Source organism: Pleurodeles waltl, chromosome 7 (genome assembly GCF_031143425.1).
Source record: "Pleurodeles waltl isolate 20211129_DDA chromosome 7, aPleWal1.hap1.20221129, whole genome shotgun sequence".
Lineage (NCBI taxonomy): Eukaryota > Metazoa > Chordata > Amphibia > Caudata > Salamandridae > Pleurodeles > Pleurodeles waltl.
This window is the reverse complement of record NC_090446.1, coordinates 24,115,582-24,137,913: the sequence shown is the minus strand read 5'-3', so window position 1 is coordinate 24,137,913 and position 22,332 is coordinate 24,115,582. Positions and strand designations below refer to the sequence as shown.

Genomic DNA, 22,332 nt, shown 5'->3' with positions numbered 1-22,332 from the left:
CCTATCCACTCTCAGTGCATCTCTCGCTACCCACTCTCAGTGCATCTCTCGTTACCCACTCTCTGTGCATCTCTTGTAACCCACTCTCAGTGCATCTCTCGCTACCCACTCTCAGTGCATCTCTCGTTACCCACTCTCAGTGCATCTCTCCCTATCCACTCTCAGTGCATCTCTCGCTACCCACTCTCAGTGCATCTCTCGTTACCCACTCTCAGTGCATCTCTCCCTATCCACTCTCAGTGCATCTCTCCCTATCCACTCTCAGTGCATCTCTCCCTATCCACTCTCAGTGCATCTCTCCCTATCCACTCTCAGTGCATCTCTCCCTATCCACTCTCAGACCATCTCTTGTAACCCATTCTCAGTGCATCTCTCGCTACCCACTCTGTGCATCTCTCGCTATCCACTCTCAGTGCATCTCTCGTTACCAACTCTCAGTGCATCTCTCGTTACCCACTCTCAGTGCATCTCTCGTTACCCACTCTCAGTGCATCTCTCGTTACCCACTCTCAGTGCATCTCTCGTTACCAACTATCAGTGCATCTCTCGTTCCCCGTTCTCAGTGCATCTCTCGTTCCCCGTTCTCAGTGCATCTCTCGTTACCCGTTCTCAGTGCATCTCTCGTTCCCCATTCTCAGTGCATCTCTCGTTACCAACTATCAGTGCATCTCTTGTTACCCACTCTTAGTGAATCTCTCGCTACCCAATCTCAGTGCAGCTCTCGCTACCCAATCTCAGTGCAGCTCTCGCTACCCAATCTCAGTGCAGCTCTCGCTACCCTATCTCAGTGCAGCTCTCGCTACCCACTCTCAGTGCATCTCTCGTTACCCACTCTCAGTGCATCTCTCCCTATCCACTCTCAGTGCATCTCTCGCTACCCACTCTCAGTGCATCTCTCGTTACCCACTCTCAGTGCAGCTCTCGCTATCCACTCTTAGTGCAGCTCTCGCTATCCACTCTTAGTGCAGCTCTCGCTATCCACTCTCAGTGCAGCTCTCGCTATCCACTCTCAGTGCAGCTCTCGCTATCCACTCTCGGGGCAGCTCTCGCTATCCACTCTCGGGGCAGCTCTCGCTATCCACTCTCGGGGCAGCTCTCGCTATCCACTCTCGGGGCAGCTCTCGCTATCCACTCTCGGGGCAGCTCTCGCTATCCACTCTCGGGGCAGCTCTCGCTATCCACTCTCGGGGCAGCTCTCGCTATCCACTCTCGGGGCAGCTCTCGCTATCCACTCTCAGTGCAGCTCTCACTATCCACTCTCAGTGCAGCTCTCGTTATCCACTCTTAGTGCATCACTCGTTACGAACTCCCAGTGCATCTCTCGTTACGAACTCCCAGTGCATCTCTCGTTACCAACTCTCAATACTTTCTCTCAACCCCCTCTCAGTGAGTCTCTCTCTCTGCCTACACTCTGTGACTCTCACCACCCCACTACCCATACTTGGTTGCTCTCGCTCCACCTACCCAGTGCATCTCTTTCTCTCTACCCACTCTGGGTGAGTCTCTTGCTTCCCACTCCCAGTGCAGCTCTCTCTACCCTCTCAGTACATGTCTTTCTACACACTCTGAGCACATATTTCGCTTCCCACTCTCACTGTGTCTCACACTAACCACTCTCTGTGGCTTTTGTTACCCACTCTCTGTAGCTCCCTCATTACCCACCCTCAGTAGCTCTCGCTACTCACATTCTGCAGCTCTCGCTACTCACCCTCGGCAGCACTCACTACTCACCCTCGGCAGCACTCACTACTCACCCTCAGCAGATCTCACCCTCAGCAGCACTCACTACCCACCCTCAGTAGCTCTCGCTACTCACATTCTGCAGCTCTCGCTACTCACATTCTGCAGCTCTCGCTACTCACATTCTGCAGCTCTCGCTACTCACCCTCAGCAGCTCTCGCTACTCACCCTCAGCAGCTCTCGCTACTCACCCTCAGCAGATCTCACCCTCAGCAGCTCTCGCTACTCACCCTCAGCAGATCTCACCCTCAGCAGCTCTCACTACTCACCCTCAGCAGATCTCACCCTCAGCAGCTCTCACTACTCACCCTCAGCAGATCTCACCCTCAGCAGCTCTCGCTACTCACATTCTGCAGCTCTCGCTACCCACCCTCTGCAGCTCTTTCACTACCCACCCTCAGTAGCTCTCACTACTCACATTCTGCAGCTCTCGCTACTCACATTCTGCAGCTCTCGCTACTCACCCCCGGCAGCACTCACTACTCATCCTCAGCAGCTCTCACCCTCAGCAGCTCTCACTACCCACCCTCAGCAGCTCTCACCCTCAGCAGCTCTCACTACTCACCCTCAGCAGCTCTCACCCTCAGCAGCACTCACTACCCACCCTCAGTAGCTCTCGCTACTCACATTCTGCAGCTCTCGCTACTCACATTCTGCAGCTCTCGCTACTCACCCTCGGCAGCACTCACTACTCACCCTCAGCAGCTCTCACTACCCACCCTCAGCAGATCTCACCCTCGGCAGCACTCACTACTCACACTCAGCAGCTCTCACTACCCACCCTCAGCAGATCTCACCCTCAGCAGCACTCACTACCCACCCTCAGCAGCTCTCACCCTCAGCAGCTCTCACTACTCACCCTCAGCAGATCTCACCCTCAGCAGCACTCACTACTCACCCGCAGCAGCTCTCACTACTCACCCGCAGCAGCTCTCACTACTCACCCTCAGCAGCTCTCACCCTCAGCAGCTCTCACTACTCACCCGCAGCAGCTCTCACTACTCACCCTCAGCAGCTCTCACTACTCACCCTCAGCAGCTCTCACTACTCACCCTCAGCAGATCTCACCCTCAGCAGCTCTCACTACTCACATTCTGCAGCTCTCACTACCCACCCTCTGCAGCTCTCGCTACTCACATTCTGCAGCTCTCGCTACCCACCCTCTGCAGCTCTCTCACTACCCACCCTCTGCAGCTCTCGCTACTCACATTCTGCAGCTCTCACTACCCACCCTCTGCAGCTCTCGCTACTCACATTCTGCAGCTCTCGCTACTCACATTCTGCAGCTCTCGCTACCCACCCTCTGCAGCTCTCTCACTACCCACCCTCAGTAGCTCTCGCTACTCACATTCTGCAGCTCTCGCTACTCACCCTCGGCAGCACTCACTACTCACCCTCGGCAGCACTCACCCTCAGCAGCTCTCACTACCCACCCTCAGCAGATCTCACCCTCGGCAGCTCTCACTACCCACCCTCTGCAGCTCTCACTACTCACATTCTGCAGCTCTCACTACCCACCCTCTGCAGCTCTCGCTACTCACATTCTGCAGCTCTCGCTACCCACCCTCTGCAGCTCTCTCACTACCCACCCTCAGTAGCTCTCACTACTCACATTCTGCAGCTCTCGCTACTCACCCTCGGCAGCACTCACCCTCAGCAGATCTCACCCTCAGCAGCTCTCACTACCCACCCTCAGCAGATCTCACCCTCGGCAGCACTCACTACTCACCCTCAGCAGCTCTCACCCTCAGCAGCTCTCACTACTCACCCTCAGCAGCTCTCACTACCCACCCTCAGCAGCTCTCACTACCCACCCTCAGTAGCTCTCGCTACTCACATTCTGCAGCTCTCGCTACTCACATTCTGCAGCTCTCGCTACTCACCCTCGGCAGATCTCACCCTCAGCAGCTCTCACTACTCACATTCTGCAGCTCTCGCTACTCACATTCTGCAGCTCTCGCTACTCACATTCTGCAGCTCTCGCTACTCACCCTCAGCAGCTCTCACTACTCACCCTCAGCAGATCTCACCCTCAGCAGCTCTCACTACCCACCCTCAGCAGATCTCACCCTCAGCAGCACTCACTACTCACCCTCAGCAGCTCTCACCCTCAGCAGCTCTCACTACCCACCCTCAGCAGATCTCACCCTCAGCAGCACTCACTACTCACCCTCAGCAGCTCTCACCCTCAGCAGCTCTCACTACCCACCCTCAGCAGATCTCACCCTCAGCAGCACTCACTACTCACCCTCAGCAGCTCTCACCCTCAGCAGCTCTCACTACCCACCCTCAGCAGATCTCACCCTCAGCAGCTCTCACTACTCACCCTCAGCAGCTCTCACCCTCAGCAGCTCTCACTACTCACCCTCAGCAGATCTCACCCTCAGCAGCTCTCACTACCCACCCTCAGCAGATCTCACCCTCAGCAGCACTCACTACTCACCCTCAGCAGCTCTCACCCTCAGCAGCTCTCACTACCCACCCTCAGCAGATCTCACCCTCAGCAGCACTCACTACTCACCCTCAGCAGATCTCACCCTCAGCAGCTCTCACTACTCCCCCTCAGCAGCTCTCACTACCCACCCTCAGCAGCTCTCACCCTCAGCAGCTCTCACTACCCACCCTCAGCAGATCTCACCCTCAGCAGCTCTCACTACTCACCCGCAGCAGATCTCACCCTCAGCAGCTCTCACTACCCACCCTCAGCAGCTCTCACTACCAATCTCAACGAATCTTGCTGTCCACCATCTGTGTCTCTTGCAACCCACTCTAGGCATCTCTTGCTACCCACCCTCTGTCTCTTTCAGCCTGTGTGGCTTTCTCGGTCTCTTACGCAGCCATGCTGATGAGCTCACTACATCATAAACTACTTTTCTGGAGATGGACCACTGTCCTCAAACCAAGTCATTGATATTACGGTTGTATTGCTGAAACCCCGTATGTGTCAAAAGAAAACGTCACTGTGGGCCTTTAGTCGAGTGGTTCTTTCATACAAAGGGAACTCCTCCTCATACTGCATTCGTTCAAGAATATACCATCCTTCCTCAAATAAGCACACTCCCCAAAACCGTACACAGGAGTCCTGTAACGAGAAGAACATAAACATCAAAGTACATTATTGCATGTAGACTTACACAGCAGAAAGGATCATGTCTATAGCGCTATCTTGTACTGTCCATGACTGGCCTCAATGCAGCATCTTACAAGTACTTCAAAACGTTTTCAATAATTCAAACTACTTACAGGGATCTCCAATGTTGGTCCTGGAGGGCCAGATCTATCCACATTCAGATACATGTAGTTATCTTAAAAATCTGGATTGGATCAGGCCTTCCAGGAGCGGCGTTGGAGATCTATCGTCAACTCCATGGCCATAATCATCCTGAGGTTTTCAGAACCGTTCCTCTGGACCAGAAAATGGTGCAGCCCCTAGAATCAGAGCATTGACAACATCTTACTCATATCAAATATGCAATCAAGGCACATAAAATAACGAAAGAAGACAGAATGTCTATAGAATTTACTTCAGAGACTTACAAAATTTGTGATTTCTAAACAAACTTTCTAAATAGTGAGAACGAATGGGCAGTGACCCAGCTTGTAAGGATTCCAATTAAATAATAATTTTAAACATTACTTATTGCACTGTTGTATAAGAGAATAAAATAATAAAGTTATGTAGTAGGGTAGGCAGGGGCACATTGGCCACCAAGATGCGCTTTAGATTTCCTCCAATTGCCTCTTAGAGAGATGTGACTTGAACCCCTTCACTGCAGCTTTCTCAACTACAAGTCTCTTCTGCAGAGAATGTCAGAAGGTGCCATGCATAATTTTACCCCCTGGGCGGTTTACAATGTGGTTTTTACCATATAAGCCTTTGCATCCCACTCCAACCCCCATCTTTACAACTTAACCCAGAACTCTACAAATGCCCTAAATACCATACTAGAAACCACTAAAATATTTGCTTTTACCCCTTAATTCAAAACACTACAGCTGACCTACCATCCAACACCCTTGTTAACTCTTACCATAAACTGACTTACCTGTACTTAACTTCACTGACTAATGTGTGGTAACGACTTGCATTGTGAAATAATGCATTGTAACGACTTGCACGACAAGGTACTAGGAGATAGAATGACAATGAGGTAAATGTATGTTGTAATTACTATGTGGTAAAGGGTACATAGCCCGACATTGTGGCAAGGAGAAGGTTGTGGTCAATGTTATCAAATGTTGCAGAGAGACCTGAAAGGACAGATGTAGGTCATTACCATGCAAGACACTTCAACATAAGTCATTACCACCAATCATTTAAAAGTTACTACTGCTCTTGAACCAACATAACTATACAGTAATTGATTTACATATATTTCTCTAACACCCTTAACCCTCGAATTACTCCCTAGCCCTAAAAAAAACGTAACACAAATTACTATCTACCTTGAATCCCCAAAAACAAAAAAAAACAAAAAAAACTTTAAAACCTCCCCCTCTAATACCATTAATATACTTTCTTCCCCTAATCACCACCCATCTCTGAACCTGAATGTGTATTAATAGTCATAAATTATACCCACTCATGCACCCTAAAAACTCCTCAGTACCACCAAATTGTATTGCAAATGTTGCAGTGATAATATCAAAGATGCCATGCAAGATCTCATCAATGATATAATATGTGGGGTAATTAACTCTGTATTTTTTCAGTGAATTTACATGGTGCCAGATGTAGCAGCAGTTTTGCCCATTCTGTGTCTATGGGAAAATGTGTTCGTATATATGGCCCATGGTTCTTTAACAGAAAGTAATTTTAATTACTATATGTTATTCCAACTCCCGCCATGCACTGCCTTCAGCCGTGAGCTGTGCAGGATGGCCACAGGGTCTGGTGATACGAAATTATTTTAAACACATAATTTGCCCCTAAAGCACACCTATACCACACCTCTGGGGTCAGGGTACCGTCACCCTGCCCCCTTATGACACTTTCAATTAGAATTTTCAACCCCGGGGATCGTGTCCTGTGAAATAAAATGGCGGCCACAACTTTCTACTCAGGTCAGTCAATTACAGGGCTTCTTTTTGGATGCTTAATCACGACAATTTGTGGATTTTCGTGAAATATTTGTTAAATAATCGTGAAGGCGCTGCGGCCAGAGATATACAAATTTGTTTTCCCTTTAATATTTAAAAAACTACTGAATGGATTTACACCAAATAAGGGAAATCACAATCTGCGTACCTAAAGCTAGCATTCTGCCAAACTTGGTGTAATTCGGTCCAGCGAATTGGGCTCTAGTCATGTCTAAATGTCCTATGGGAATTAACATGGGAAACACAACTTTGACACCCCTTTTTTCTAGGCCCCGATTGATGGATCACCCTGAAACTTTCTTTGCGCAACAGGAATCACTGCAGCACTTTTCTTGGGAATATTTTGTAAAGATTCACCAAACGGCGCCCAAGATATAGGCAAGCCAAAAAACGCTTTTTCTATGGAAAAATGGTCCTAACTATAACTACCTAGTGGCAACTGCCACTAGGTAATATACATTTATATATATATATATATATATATATATATATATATATATATATATATATATATATATGTAAAAAAAAAAAAGATATACTTACTGTAGTAGTGCCCTAGGCGTTGTAATGATGGCCATTACAAATGTATTAAAACATACCTGCGTGGTAAGGCCATGCATTGTAGTCCATGCCATGCGTTGTATTAACATCCATAGGAGTGAATGCATTATAATGGGTCTATACCATAAATACGAAGAGAAAGGATTCATCATGGCTAAAGATGCAGAGGGTTGGTACACACTTTCCAAAGAGTAGTTGTTCACAACTGTGACCCACCCATAAACCAGACTGAAAGTTGCCTATTAGTTTACCTTCTGGTAGGCATTTTTCAATTGATTTGTCTCTCAGTTTGAGGATTTGGCCAGGAATGGAAGGATGTTTAGCTGCTTGTTTTTGCAGATCATTGTTTGCTTTTTTAAGCAGTGGCTTAGCAGGTCCACTTGTGAATGAGTTGGGTACAATATCCTGCTCAAAGTAGGCATTTGTGATAATTAACAAGAATGAATTAAGGTTATTTCAGGAAGACATTGTGTCATACATCTTCAATAAAAGTATGGTGTGTACTCCCACCTTTGGGAGATAGATACTGTGGAAGGGTTCAATTCACAGATTAGATAGGTAAAAAGTCAGAAGGTATCTTGAGATTAGAGTCTGTCATTAATTATATGCTGCACTAAAATGTATTTGACAGACTTCTTTTCTGCAGCTTAGGATGTTACAGTCTTTTTGAAGAACCCAACTCTACTTCCAAATTCTTCTTAACGTCTTACAATTGAGGACCATATTAAATGGGGTCAGATTTTTTCCTACAGTGAGACTTGGATTTTGCTGCAGATGGCCTCTCTTAAAAGAACCTAGCAGCAGGACACAGGCAACACTAACAATACGGATCCATACTGAAAAGTTCACCACTTTCTTGCTAATAATGTAGACCCAGGTAGATGGGTAGAAAACCATTTTTGGTTTATCCTGCGATATAGCATCTGGACCCTGGGTCTTGTGAGAGGCTATACCAAGGCTATACCAACCTATTTGCAGTAATGTTGTCTAAACACCACATCCCAGAGATCTCCTGGCAATCGGTCCTAGTTGATAAAGGTAGGACATGTACTTTCACGTTCCTTGAGCAGGATGAATTAGCTGTTATCCTCTCACTCTCTGTCTGGTTGGTGGAAAACAAACCGAGGCAATTAATAAAACTACTTGAGTTGAGTAGCAACTGTTGAGTAGCTATGTTCAAACACTGATTACTGCAGGTACAGTTGAGTGTACACTGACAATAGTCACGGAGTCAGACTTGGAATGCTGATCGAACTTGCAAAGGAAAGAAGCAGTCTAGAACTAAATATGTCTACTATTTATATGTCTTTCAGTAAAGGTACACTTAGATCTAATGGACAACTCAGACTACTGGCCATCAGCAGAATTGCACTTATGTGGGCCTCAAGCTTTCTTGCAAAGTAGGCCTACAATGTACGTCAAAACAGAGTCTCCTGGGATGAATGTTTTTGGAAGGCATCCAAGTAACTGGATTGGCAAATGCACCTGTAGGCACATTACAGCATGTTAAGCATGTAACACAGCTCAGAGTTATGTCTGGTGTAGCAGACTCAAAATGGACTGAAGCTTGACAAAACTAAGACTTTCTGGACAGTAAGCCCAGAAATAACATATCATTTGCTCAGGAGGCCCATTTAACCAATGTCTACTAACCCAAGGTCTCTGGGAAACCTTTTTTTCTGGGCTTCTGTACAACAAACCAGAACTGTAGTCTACCTTGACCAATAAAAACATGGTGGAAAGGGGAATTACAAACTAAGCGTGTCCAACAACCTGAAAGAGAGAAACTTGAAAGGTAGGGTAGTGGGTCTCCTGAATAGGCAGTAAAGGCATGAGCAGTGCTTTGCCTGCCGGGAATCCAGTCTAAAAGGAGGAAAGTGGAAGGTGAGACACACGACTCTAAGGAAAAGCAAAGAAATGATTTGCTGCAGATCATGCCTGCTTTTTGGAAATCTCTTATTGCTGCATTCTATTACAAATGTTTCATCTTCTGACTTTGCTCGAGATGCTCCTAAACGTGTCCTGTGCCCACGACAGGTCTTCACACATTTCACATGATGTGTGTATTCAACATTGTTTACCAAAGGTTTACCATAGTGAAACAATGACATGGCAACTTACATATTTTCATTAAAACGGAAGCCATCAATCCACTGAAATTCTTCCTCAGATTTGCTTAGACCGATCCAAGGGTAGCGTCTGCCAAATTCTTTAAATATCTCATCCTGCAAAAGAAAAATGATTTACTTCATTGTCTTTTTTTCAGTATCCTAGGGATTCTAGAGGTTTGTGCGTTCCCCTGGAGGAGACTAAGAAATTAGCCAAAATACAGCGAAAATGTCTTTAAAAAAAAAAGAAAATGGGAAAAAGGGCTGCAGAAGAAGGCTCAAGTTTTTTTTTACTGAAAATGGCATCAACAAAGGGTTTGCAGTGCTAAAATCACCCAGCTTTCAGGAACAGGCAGACTTGAATCAGAAAACAAAATGTTTCAACACAATTTTGGCATTTTACTGGGACTTACCCGATTTTTTACTATTTTCTGTGCTTTCAGCCTCCTTCCAGTTAATGACAGAAATGGGTGTGAAACTAATGCTGGATCCCGGGCAGCTAAACATTTCTTAAAAGTAGATGAAATTCTGAATTCAGCAAGGGGTCATTTGTGTAGATCCTTCAGTGTTTTTCTACAGAAAGTAACTGCTAAAATAAGAAAATATTGAAATTGAGGTGAAAACAAGAGCCATTTCTTTCCACATTTTACTCTCTAACTTTTTCCTGCGGTGTCAGATTTTGAAAAGCAATATACCATTATGTCTGCTTGTCTCTTCTGGTTGCGGGGATATAAAGGGCTGGCAAGTTCATCAAGAACCCTAGGTACCCTGAGCTAATAAAGGAGCTGCACCTTGCAATGGGTTTCCATTGTATACCTGGTATACAGCAATTCATTTGGTGAAATATAAAGAGTGAAAAATAGCTATCAAGGAAACCTTTCTATTTCCAAAATAGGCACTAGATAAGGTGTTGAGAAGCAGTGGTTATTTGAAAATCTCTGGAATCCGGGGTCCCCATACTAACATGTGAATTACAGGGCATTTCTCAAATAGATGTCTTTTTTACACACTGTCTTACGTTTGGAAGGACAAAATGTAGAAAAAGACAAGGGGCAATAACACCTGTTCTGCTATTCTGTGTTCCCCCAAGTCTCCCGATAAAAATGGTACCTCACGTGTGTGGATAGGCCTAGCGCCAACAACAGGAAACACAACATGGACACATCACATTTTTACATTGAAATCTGACGTGTTTTTTGGAAAGTGTCTAGCTGTGGATTTTGGTCTCTAGCTCAGCCAGCACCTGGGGAAACCTATCAAACCTGTGCATTTTTTAAAACTAGACACCTAGGGGAATTCAGAATGGAGTAACTTGTGGGGCTCTCTCCAGGTTCTGTTACCCAGAATCCTTTGCAAACCTCAAAATGTGGCCAAAAAAAACATGTTTTTTCTCACATTTCGGTGATAGAAAGTAATGGAATCTGAGAGGATCCACAAATTTCCTTCCACCCAGCGTTCCCCCAAGTCTCCCGATAAACATGGTACATCACTTGTGTGGGTAGGCCTAGTGCCTGCAACAGGAAATGCCCCCAAAAGACTACGTGGACACATCAAAATGATCAAATACTACCTGTTTTTGCGGGGCAGCTGCGTTTTTGGACCTGGGCTCAGCAGCCATCTAGGGAAACCTATCAAACCCAGACATTTTTAAAAACTAGAAATCTTCCATGGTGTCTAGTGGGCTAGATGGGCCTTACAAAAATTGCCCAATCTGCCCCCAAGGGGGGGTCAGAAATGGCCTAAAATAAAATTTCCCCTATGGGGAGCGACCCTTGCTTAAGGCGTTACTTCCCATCTGGAAAAAATAATATCAACAAAAATCCCTGGTGCCTAGTGGTTTCTGCTCCCCTTGGGGAGGCAGATCAGCCTAAGGAAGCCGAGGCCAATTACTCCGCTGCACTGTTTCCACCGGGCTGACCGGTGGAAACGTCGTAACTGCAACGTTTTCAGTGGTCAGCCAGATGGAAACAACGCAATATGACGGGGAGGCGGCCGGCTTGATGGTGGCCTCCTCCCCGCGGCTTTGGTGGTCTGATGGTCAGACTGCCAAAGTCGTAATTAGTCCCATAGTGTCTGCTGACATATTAGCATCATTTAATCCAACAAAGGAATCCATTATCACTGTGGATGCAACCAATGATAGATTGTGGGGCCACTCTTGCTCAGAAAACAAAAGATGGAAATGTGGTGGGATTTCATTCTAAAGCAATGAAAGAAAATGAGAAAATCTCTCAGCCATAGAGAAAAAACTCTTAACCTGTTGCTTGGCAGTACAATGATTCAAATGTTTTTTTGGGGGAAGAAATGTGCCCTTAAAACTGATCACAAGCCATTGGTTAATATTCTTGGAGGCACTGCGATCACAGACAACAGCCCTGGATTGGCTAGACTAAATTCAAAACTATTGCAGTATAATTTTTGTGTTGAACATATTCCAGGAGGTAAACACATCAGAGCCGATTACTTGTCGGGTACACTAGGGATTAATCAGGAGAAGACTATGAGTTATGAGGATATAGAATGTCTGATAGCTACTATTGATCTTTGTCAGGATAATATTTTCACTGAAGATGAGTGGATGGTAGAAATGTCACAGGAAGAAGATCTTTGAGTTGTGAAGATATTGGTGAAATAGGGGTAGCCCAAAGAGAAACATTACTTGTAAATATAAAATCTTTTTCATGGTTGCAGGCAAGTTATCTGTAAAGAAGGGTGGAATGTTGATGTGTGGGGACAAGTTTATTCCCCCTACTGGTTTAGAAGAAAAAAATTGCATGCAAACATGAAGGACACTTGGGACAAACTATTACTAAATGGAAAATCGGGGACAGTTACAGTTTGGAAAGCAATGTGATAATCCAGAAGCACATTGCCCTTTATCACCACCAAACTAAGGCCCCTGTGTAAAAAATGAACCACACATTGGTGGAATGTATTCCGTGGACCGTTCAAAATAAAACTGAGTTGGGTGATGAAGTTAAAAGTATGTTGTGGCCCCATCGCACTTGTCTGAATGTGTCCTTTTGAAATCTTGAGGGGGCGTATTTCTTCATCTAAATTGTGTGCTGCATGAGGTAAGGTGCTAGGCACAAGGTGCAGGAATTAAGGTATGATATTAAGGTGGGAGACTGTGCAAGGGTCAACAATCCTACTCATGTGTTCAAAGGTATGTCTATATTCAGGTCCCCGGAGAAGGTGTTGCGGTGACCAAGAATGCTGTGCACATAAAACATGAATGGTGGAATAAAAGTAGAGTGGTGACAGTATCAGATACTGGGCAAATGAATGATGATTCTAAGATTGAATTTGAGTGTTCCAGATCAAAGCCAAGCTCGGATGTGGGTAAGATAAGCCCTCCAGTGTTGCACCAAAGTTTACGTTTTACAACCAAACCAGTGAGGTATCATGGTATCATTACTGTTTAAAGGATTGATTTAATATGTTGTAATTCTACAATGTCACTTGGTACTCTTGCACAGTGTGTTTTAATTATGAAAATATGTTTTATGCCTCTGGTCAATATTGTAGATCAGTAAGCTGTGTTTCTCCTTTGTTAAGGATAGAAGTTTGGCTTTTTAAAATGTTTAAGTTGTTATAGCTAAAGTTATGTTTATTCTGCTCTGTTAATGTTATGTAATAAGAGGCAGGTGGGGTGGTGATCCATGCTTTATTCTAGATTCCACGTTCCTTAATAATGGAATATGAAATGTGGAAAGCAGACTGAAGCACTGGGGCTGTGATGACTCTGTGAGTGCCACTTGGTGACTGGAGGCAGTCCTTGACTGTAGCCAGTAGATCTACAGGCATACAACTCTACGCATCTGTTGTAATTTTTCCATAACACTTCCATAAGCATACATACATATATACAAACAGGAACATAGGTGACGGTACAGTGGTCTGTTGTCCTTTGCATGTCACCATCCCTGCATTGTCACCCATCCAAATGCAGTTTCAAATACCTACCTCTCTCAATAAAATTAATTAGGCAGATTATTTTGCAGCAATCTGTGAATGGGCAATTTGTGATGTAATCTGTCTGTAAATAGGTCACATCGAACATTGCGTGTCTTCACATATATGGTTTGCAAACAGATATTCATAAATTGGGCTAAATGTTACTTTTGCATAATTTACCAAGAAACATAAGGCTGTCCTTTTCAATTTCCGTGGTAAGCATATAACGTCAATGTATTCTTGTAATGAAATTCAAAAATTATTCTTGCCACCCTGCCCGAGGACTGGTAAACAGATGTGTGAAGAAGACCATAAGAAGTGATTGGTTGTGGTGGCCCTGTGCATGGATCTAGGATTTCAATTTCTCAATCTGTGCCTTTCCATGAACATTCCTAGATTCTGACTGACAGAGGACTGGACATACTTCTACGAATAATGCAACTCAGTTAATAATCTATTCTTCACAGAAGCACATGTAGCCTCGCTTTGAAATTAATCTGAACATTAGCAGCAAGTAATAACCAATTTAATATACTGAGGCCCAGATTTACTAACCGTTCCCCCAAATAGGGCAGCAAATAAAAATTTCTGTGCTATACTGCATGAACTGGTGCAGTTCTATTCTCTCCATGCTCTGGCATTCTTTGTACAGTCATGCACTAATGCAGGCACCCTTGGGCCAAACTGCAAGGAGGCCTGCATTGAGAACTGCACAGTTGTTGTGCAGGAAGTGGTCCCTTCCTGCACACAAACTATACTTTATCTATTTCTTCCATGTATGTGTATTGCAGAATGCACCAGGACTGTGTCAAAAAAGTAATGAAAACCCAACGCAAAACCTCTGTACAATTGGACTTGTGTGTCCTAACTGGTACCTGCAGTACATACAGGTGCAAATCATCCTAACTCTCAAAGCACTCTGACATCCACAAATTTAACCCACATGTTTCAAAAACTCCAGGGATGCTCCTCTCTGATTAGACCAGCCAAAGGACTGTACATCTTAAATGATGTTAAAAAGGATGTTTGATTGGATAAGAGACACGAATACACCAAGGTTCAAAGACCTACATGTACAGGTAAGTAACATGTTTATTCACCGCACCTTTAGGAGGGTTCAGGTCACTTCTCTTAGAAAACACTAGCTAAGGTGTGGGGTGCCTGGGACAGACTGAGTAAAGTAAACAAACATTAATGATTTGCAGGACGGATGGATTTGCAGGATGGCAATGTCAGGAACCATTCCTGGCTCGAGTCACAGGGATTAAATTAAAAGAAATAACCTGTTAGCAATTGCAGATGGAGATTACTCTATCTCCGAGGATCCAATATCTACTTCCTCACTGTTTTAATCTGATGGATCGCAGACAAAGGAAAAGAAATCCAGCTTACTGAGCCATAAAACCAACAAAATAATGGGAATCTTAGCACCTCAATCAATGCAGAGACAAGCCACACTTGTAAACGTGACAGCCATATTAAATTACAGACTACAGTGTGACTGAACTGTTCCAGCTCACCATTTTCAATTCATCATGGAGCACTGCAAGGCGACCGCCATTCTCTAAACACAACCGTGAAGAGATGTCCCAAGTTGTTTCCACATCGCTCCAAAAGTATTTATTCAGACGAGGCATCCAGTCCTCACGACAATTCAGGGTATCTGTCCTACTTGAAGGCACAGACGGTGGAGTATGGGAAGCTACAAATACAGAGAGAGTTGTAATCATTTTTATTAGTAAACATACATTGAAATACAAAATAGAGATTTTTAGAAAACGGCTTAAATACCAATTTGGGATTGATAAAACATTTTAATTATGAAACCAAATCGGCAACTTGAGATGACACTTCATTTGAGCTGAAAATTCTTTCATGTTAGAAGCAGTTGATGCTTTTAATAGTGGCTTTCTATGGCGGTTCATACTGGCTTAGAATAGCATTTGTTCAATCATCAATACAAATTTAAGGGATTGTGCAGAAGAGGTGCCAACTCAGAGACCCCCAGTGCCGGGTGGCTGTCCTCTCGATTGAGAAAACTAAGATGGTCCTTATCTTAAGCACCTGCATCAGTACAAGTGTTAGAAGCTTTATGTGCCAAGATGATTAGGTCTCCCAGGAAGAATAAATGCTTTTTTTTGTGTTCAAAATATTTTATTGAGTTTTATGAGAAAACAATAGAACAAACAAAAAAGAGCACTAAAAAGGTACCTATAAATTTCAATATTACATTAATATAATAAATGTAACACCCAACCCATGTAATGATAGGTCTAACATAATATTAAAAGTAAACAAGAAATAAAAAAGCAGGAATCAATAAAGAATTTCTTTATAAATATATGTAATAGAGCTACTTACTATAACCTGAAAGTCCATACTTTAGGTATAAATATAACACTATACAATTATGAATCGGTCTCCGGGAAGAAAGATAAGAAGATGTACTATGAACTACACCTAACAGAGTCAGATTTGCACCTCTTCTAGTAAAAGTTATCCAAGACCACCAGGTTTGGATTGATAACAATGAAACATTTTTTTCCAACTTGTAGTATTTAATTTTAGAGCAGAAGAGATTACAAAATCTAGATGTTTGTTGTTTGAATCTGACATATTTGTGGTAAAGAGAAATGACTTACAAATCAATATTTCATATGAGATGTTATCTGATATATATACATTTTTTAAATAACATTCCAAACCTCTTTCCAAAATGTAGAAATAATACTACAATCATAAAGCATATGTCCTAATGATCCTGGTTCCAAATTACAGTGCCAACAATTAGGAGAATTGTAAAGGTTTTGTGTTAAATAACTTTAAAGGAGTCCATTAACAATTAAATATTATAAAATAATTAGTCTAGTATAAAGATACGGGAAACCAACCAGAAATAATACTAGGGGCAGATCAGCCTATTGTTATTAGGCCGATCTGCCCCCGGGGGGGGGGGGGGGTTCAGAAACCACTAGGCACCAGGGATCATTTTATTTTGTTTCTTTGTATTTTAGAGGTGGGGAGCGACCTCTAAGCAAGGGTCGCTCCCCTGGGGGTGGGGGGGGGGATTTATTTTTGGCCATTCCTGCTCCCCTTGGGGGCAGATCAGCATATTTCTATTACGCCGATCTGCCCTCGGGGGGGGGGGAGAAACCACTTAGGCACCAGGGATTGGTGTGTGTATGTGTGTGTTTTCTTTAAGGGGGCAGCCCCTTGGGTAAGGGTCGCTCCCCATGGGGGCACATTACTGTTGGCCATATCTGCCCCTCTTTGGGGCAGATGGGCCTATTTTTGGAAGGCCCATCTGCCCCGAGAGAGGCAGAAAGCCCACCAGAGACCGGGTAAGTTTTTTTCCAAAATTAGAGGGCATACCCCCACCCCAAATAAATGGGACCAAAGTTGTTCTGACCACTAGGGCACATGGGGCAATTACCCCTGATCCACACCCCGGGGGGGGCAGAAAGTCTACTAGATGCCAGGGAATTACAAAAAATATATATACTGGGGTGGTGGCTACCAACCAGTATGGGCATGGTTATGCCCCCACCCCAACTGAAGGGGGTAACAGTCTTTCAGCTCTCCCCCGCACTAAAACATCTTATCCCACAGCAAGCAAGAAGACATTTGATTATTTTGGGTTTTGGTTTTACATTTGGGCCATGAGAGCTTGGCTAACTCTCAAAATTGGTCCACTTGGAATGGTGAGGGCTGCACTTTATGGACTTTCAGATGCTGCAATGTAGAAAAATCCACAAGACCTAGACACATCTGAAAACTAAACATCTGGGTGATTCCAGGGTGGTGTGTTTCACATGCACCCAGCACCATTTTCGTACCAACAATGCCCTGCAAACCTCCAACTTTGCTGGAAATCACACATTTTTCCCACGTTTTTGCGATGGAACCTTCCGAAATCTGCAGGAATCCACAAAATTCCTACCACCAAGCATTGTCTCATCTATACCAATATAAATTCTGCTGCACTTGTCAGCCTAAACATATTTTTTTTGCAAACTGCCCTTTTGGACCCCCTTTGGTTCCCCCTCAATGTCAACATGTTTTTGGCTCTTCCCTTTCACAAGCACTTGGCCCACCTACACAAATGAGGTATCATTTTTACCGGGAGACTGAGAGTAAAGTTGGGTGGTATGAAATTTGTCCCAATGCGGGGATTCCACACAGAAATGTGGGAAAATGTGATTTTTGAGCTAATTTTGAGGTTTGCTGAGGATTCTGGGTAAGAAAACATTGGGGGATCCACACAAGTCACATCTCCCTGGACTCCCTCAGGTTTCTAGCTTTCAGAAATGTCTGGGTTTGGTAGGTTTCCCTAGATGGCTGCTGAGCCCAGGACCAAAAAAACAGGTGCTGCCCCAGCAAAAACAGGTAGTTTTGTATTTGATCATTTTGATGTGTCCAGATAAGTGTTTTAGGGCATTTGCTTTCACGGGCAGTATGCCTACCCACAAAAGTGAGGTACCATTTTTATAAGGAGACTTGGGGGAACGCTGGGTGGAAGGAAATTTGTGGCTCCTCTATGATTCCAGAACTTTCTGTCACTGAAATGAGAGAAAAAGGTGTTTTTTGACCAAATTTTGAGGTTTGCAAAAGATTCTGGTCAGAGCCCCACAAGTCACCCAATCTTGGATTCCCCAAGGTGTCTAGTTTTCAAAACTGTGCAGGTTTGCTAGGTTTCCCTAGGTGCCGGCTGAGCTAGAGGTCATAATCCACAGCTAGGCACTTTGCAAAAAATAGCTCTGTTTTCTTTGTGAAAATGTGATGTGTCCACGTTGTGTTTTGGGGCATTTCCTGTTGCGGGCACAAGGCCTACCACACGCAAGGGAGGTACCATTTTTATCATGAGACTGGGGGGGAACACAGAATAGCAAAACAAGTGTTATTGCCCCTTGTCTTTCTCTACATTTTTTCCTTCCAAATGTAAGACAGTGTGTAAAAAAGAAGTCTATTTGAGAAATGCCCTGTAATTCACATGCTAGTATTGGCACCCCAGAATTCAGAGATGTGCAAATAACCACTGCTTCTCAACACCTTATCTTAAGGCCATTTTGGAAATACAAAGGTTTTCTTGATACCTATTTTTCACTCTTCAAATTTCAGCAAATGAATTGCTGTATACCTGGTATAGAATGAAAACCCAGCTTCTCCAAACTTCAGGATGCGTTTCCTGAAGTTCTGCTTACAGGTCCAAAGAGTCCAAAGCACAAATCCAAGGGTCTGGAATCTCCTGGATGGTCCTTGGAACCAGAGATATGATTTATTTATTTTTAATTAAAAAAAATAAACACTTCCTAGTGCTTAGAACACAAAGCGTCAATTTCACCAAAATTACTCAAACTTCTCCAAACTTCAAAAGGTGTTTCCTGAAGTCCTCCTTGCAGGCACAAAGGGTACAAAACACAAATCCAAGGGTCAGGAATCTCCTGGATGGTCTTTGGAAAGTTGGACCACAATTCTCACAATGCACCTTCCCAAATCCTTAAAGGTCCACTGGATGCACTCCAGGCTGGGGTCTCTTGCTGGTGATGATGCAGGTGAAGCTCTGTTAACCTGTAACTGCAGGGGGTCCACTCCTGAGTCCTTCTTGAAGCAATGCACTGTCCCCAGGGCTGAAGTATCAGATTGTGCTGCAGGTGCCATTCACTCAGAAGTGCAAGCCAAGGGTACCGATCCAAATTCCAGCAGGACAATCCTTCTTTCTCTTGTAGTTTCAGACAGCAGACCTGAGAGGCTATGCACCTCTCACATATTTATTCCTAGACCTGGGCATAAGGAAGGGGAGCACCCCAACCAATAGAACACAGAGTGACACCCAGATGCATGACCACTTCCTCCAAAGTCTGGCATATTCCTGTCACACAATGCGCTACTCTTCCAAACTCCATGATGGCTGAAATTTCAGCAGAGCAGTAAGAGCTGACTAAACCATTCCCCAGTGTGGCTCGTTTCCATAGCTCTCCTCCTCCTAACATCTGCAAATTCCTTCCTTAAGCCAGGTATCCGGCTGACGGGGTGCAGAAGGTGGGGGTTAGGTGATCTGACATTCCCTCCTGCCCTTCACTACTTTAAGGCTGTATATTTTTATCACTCTCCCCCCCACCCTGCTTTGGCATTCCTGTTTAGCCCCAGAGCTGCCCTTCACTAGATAGGATCTCCCCTGGACAGCCACTTAATCAAGCAGCTCTGCTAATTCTGTTAGCAGTGACCAGTCAGAGGGGATCTTCTGAAGGCTGGATTTCGGCTTACAAGTTACTTTCTGTACAAGTTGTGACACCAATGTTAAATAGCTAGACGTATCAAAACAAATCTTTAAGTCCTTGAATTACTTTTCTAAATTTGTCTTTACTATATTTACAATAAAATACTATACTGCAATGATAGCCTATGAAGCCCAGTATTTACAATGGAGGGGGGGGTTAAATGATCAGTTTTCCCTCACCAGGGTTTATAAAATATCTTTGAAATGGCCCCTGCTTACAGTTACATGACCCCCCCCCCCACTGGGGGTACCTCATATGTAAAAAATAAGGTAGATCATCACATTTAAAGTGCCCATAGCACCAAAGTCGAATTGGAACACCATTTTCATTTAAATGCAGTCTGCAGAGTCAGGCTGCATTTAAAAATGACAAACAATCTCCAGCAGTGCCCACATGCAAATGGCAGCATTTCTGCTGGGCCTTTATAACATGCCCTATTATGTACTAGGTTGCTACAGGCAGTTGGCACCCCTTTGCCATATTATTTACTAGGGACTTATAGGAGCTGTCATGCAAATTGTATGAATTTAACTTCTAAATGCAGCTACAAGGCAGGTCTGCATTTAAAAGGATAAAAACACACGGCATTGCATACATGCAAGTGCAAACATTCTGCTGGGCATCTAATCTTCATGCCCTAGTGTGGGAAAACAGGGCTGATTCCAGAGGCGCCCTAACTTTTTGCCCCCATTTTCCACTTTATGCTGGTGTTTTCCTGACTCTGATGGTGCCCTGGGTACTGCTAACCAGTCCCAGGGCCTGTGCTCTGTGTAAAATGGATATGCAAATTAGGCTAATTATAATTGGCTAAGTCAACCTACCTATAAGTCCCTAGTATATGGTAGGGCATGTAGGTTTAGGGACCACAGCATAGGTGGTGCACACCTAGGTGCACTGCTGAGGTGCCCAGTGTCATTTTAAAGGCAGGCCTGCCTTGCTGGCTGCTTTTAAATTAAAGTTATATGCAAATTCGACTTTGGAATTAAAGGTACTTCCAAAGTCTTAAACTACCTTATTTTTACATATAAGTCACCCCTAAGGTGTGCCCTATGTGCCCCTAGGGCTGGGTGCCATGTAACTATAAGCAGGGACTTTATAAAAATAGATTTATAAGCCCTGGTGAGGTAAAAACAGCCAAATTCGTTTTTCCCTCATTGAAGTAAATGGCCTTCATAGGCTAGAATGGGCAGACTTTATTTTAAATTTTAAAGTCTCCTTAAATGTTACATACCAAGAATTTGGTATCAAATTAATTGTTGTAATAAATCCCACAACTTCCAGTTGTGGGATTTAATATAACTTGTTCAGGTAAAAAGTTTAGACTTTACCTAAAAAGTTGCCAATTTCAGCTCTGCATTGTTTTTGCTGCTGTGCTCTGATTGGCCAGCCTGCAGCAGCTTCTGCCAGGCTGCCTTGATTAGGTGTGAAGTGGCCTGGCTTCACACAAAGGAATGTGCTTGGGGAAGAGAATCTCCCCTCAGCAGATGGTGAGGCAGGAAGGGGGAGGGCTGCCAAACTGGTCTTCAAAGGCAGAGAAGGACATCTGGAGCACCCAGCAACACCCCCACATCCTGCAACCCCAGACAACTAGGTGCCCCCTTGATTAGATTAGGAGAGGGCAGGAGAGGGGTGTGTTTATGATTCTTAGCCACACCAGTGGGTGGGCTCAGCCAGATGTAACCTCCAAAAATCAGATTCAGCCATGTTGGATTTTTGGAGACTGTTGCCTTTTGGGATGGATTTTTGCCACACTTCCCAGGAAGTGGTCATCACAGGGGGACGACCCTGTACCTGATTGGAGGACCAGGACCCCCCTGATTTTCACCCAGGAGCAAGGATAAAACTGGCAGACCTGCACCCACGCCTCAGATCCCCTCCAGAATTCAACAAGAAAGGAACTAAAGAAGAAGAAGGACTGCCCTGCTGGACCCCTGGCCTGCACCTGGAACCTGCACTCAGAAGGACTGCACCAGCTGCACACTTGGGCTTCACCACAAGAAGGACTTTGCCTGGCTTCAACTGGTTCAAGGAGGGACTCCCTGTTTGCTACAGGTGAAAAATTGCTAAACCAGAGTCCCCTGCACCAACTCCTGAAGAAAGCGACCAGCTGACCACTGTCCAGTGGCCAAAAAGGAGTTTGCGCCAGGTGCATTCTGGGAGTTGAAGTCCGCACCCCCCAAGGACCATCACAGAACTTCTGGACCCTTGGGGTGAGCTGTGGACCCCAAAAGAACCTTAAAAGAACATCTGGGTGAAGCCCCAGAAGTTTGGAAAAGATTTGAGAATTTTTGGAAAAAAGCTCCAGAGAGGGACCGACCCGCCGCGGAAATTCTAGCCGTCTTGCCTCAACCGCGACCCGGCCTGACTTCGTGGTTCGTCCCGGTAAAGAAAAACATCCAAAAAAGAGACTAAGGGCCTGATTCTAACTTTGGAGGACGGTGTTAAACCGTCCCAAAAGTGGCGGATATACCACCTACCGTATTACGAGTTCCATAGGATATAATGGACTCGTAATACGGTAGGTGGTATATCCGCCACTTTTGGGACGGTTTAACACCGTCCTCCAAAGTTAGAATCAGGCCCTAAGT

The 22,332-nt window shown here is 44.6% G+C and overlaps 1 protein-coding gene across 3 annotated transcripts in view; it reads right to left on the bottom strand.

The window, feature by feature from the left end:
• Positions 1-613: 613 nt before the first annotated feature.
• Positions 614-22,332, bottom strand: part of LOC138303584 (uncharacterized) — a 59,775-nt gene continuing 38,056 nt past the window's right edge. For 2 of the 3 annotated variants that reach the window (XM_069242850.1, XM_069242849.1), the window contains 3 exons: positions 14,987-15,168; positions 9,523-9,626; positions 614-4,822 (listed from right to left, as the gene is read on the bottom strand). In XM_069242850.1, the coding sequence (XP_069098951.1) occupies positions 4,711-4,822; positions 9,523-9,626; positions 14,987-15,168 (398 nt within the window). In that variant the 3' untranslated portion in view covers positions 614-4,710. Of the gene's footprint in view, positions 4,823-9,522; positions 9,627-9,791; positions 10,099-14,986; positions 15,169-22,332 lie in introns of those variants that run through there. The other variant, XM_069242851.1, reaches the window with a different exon arrangement.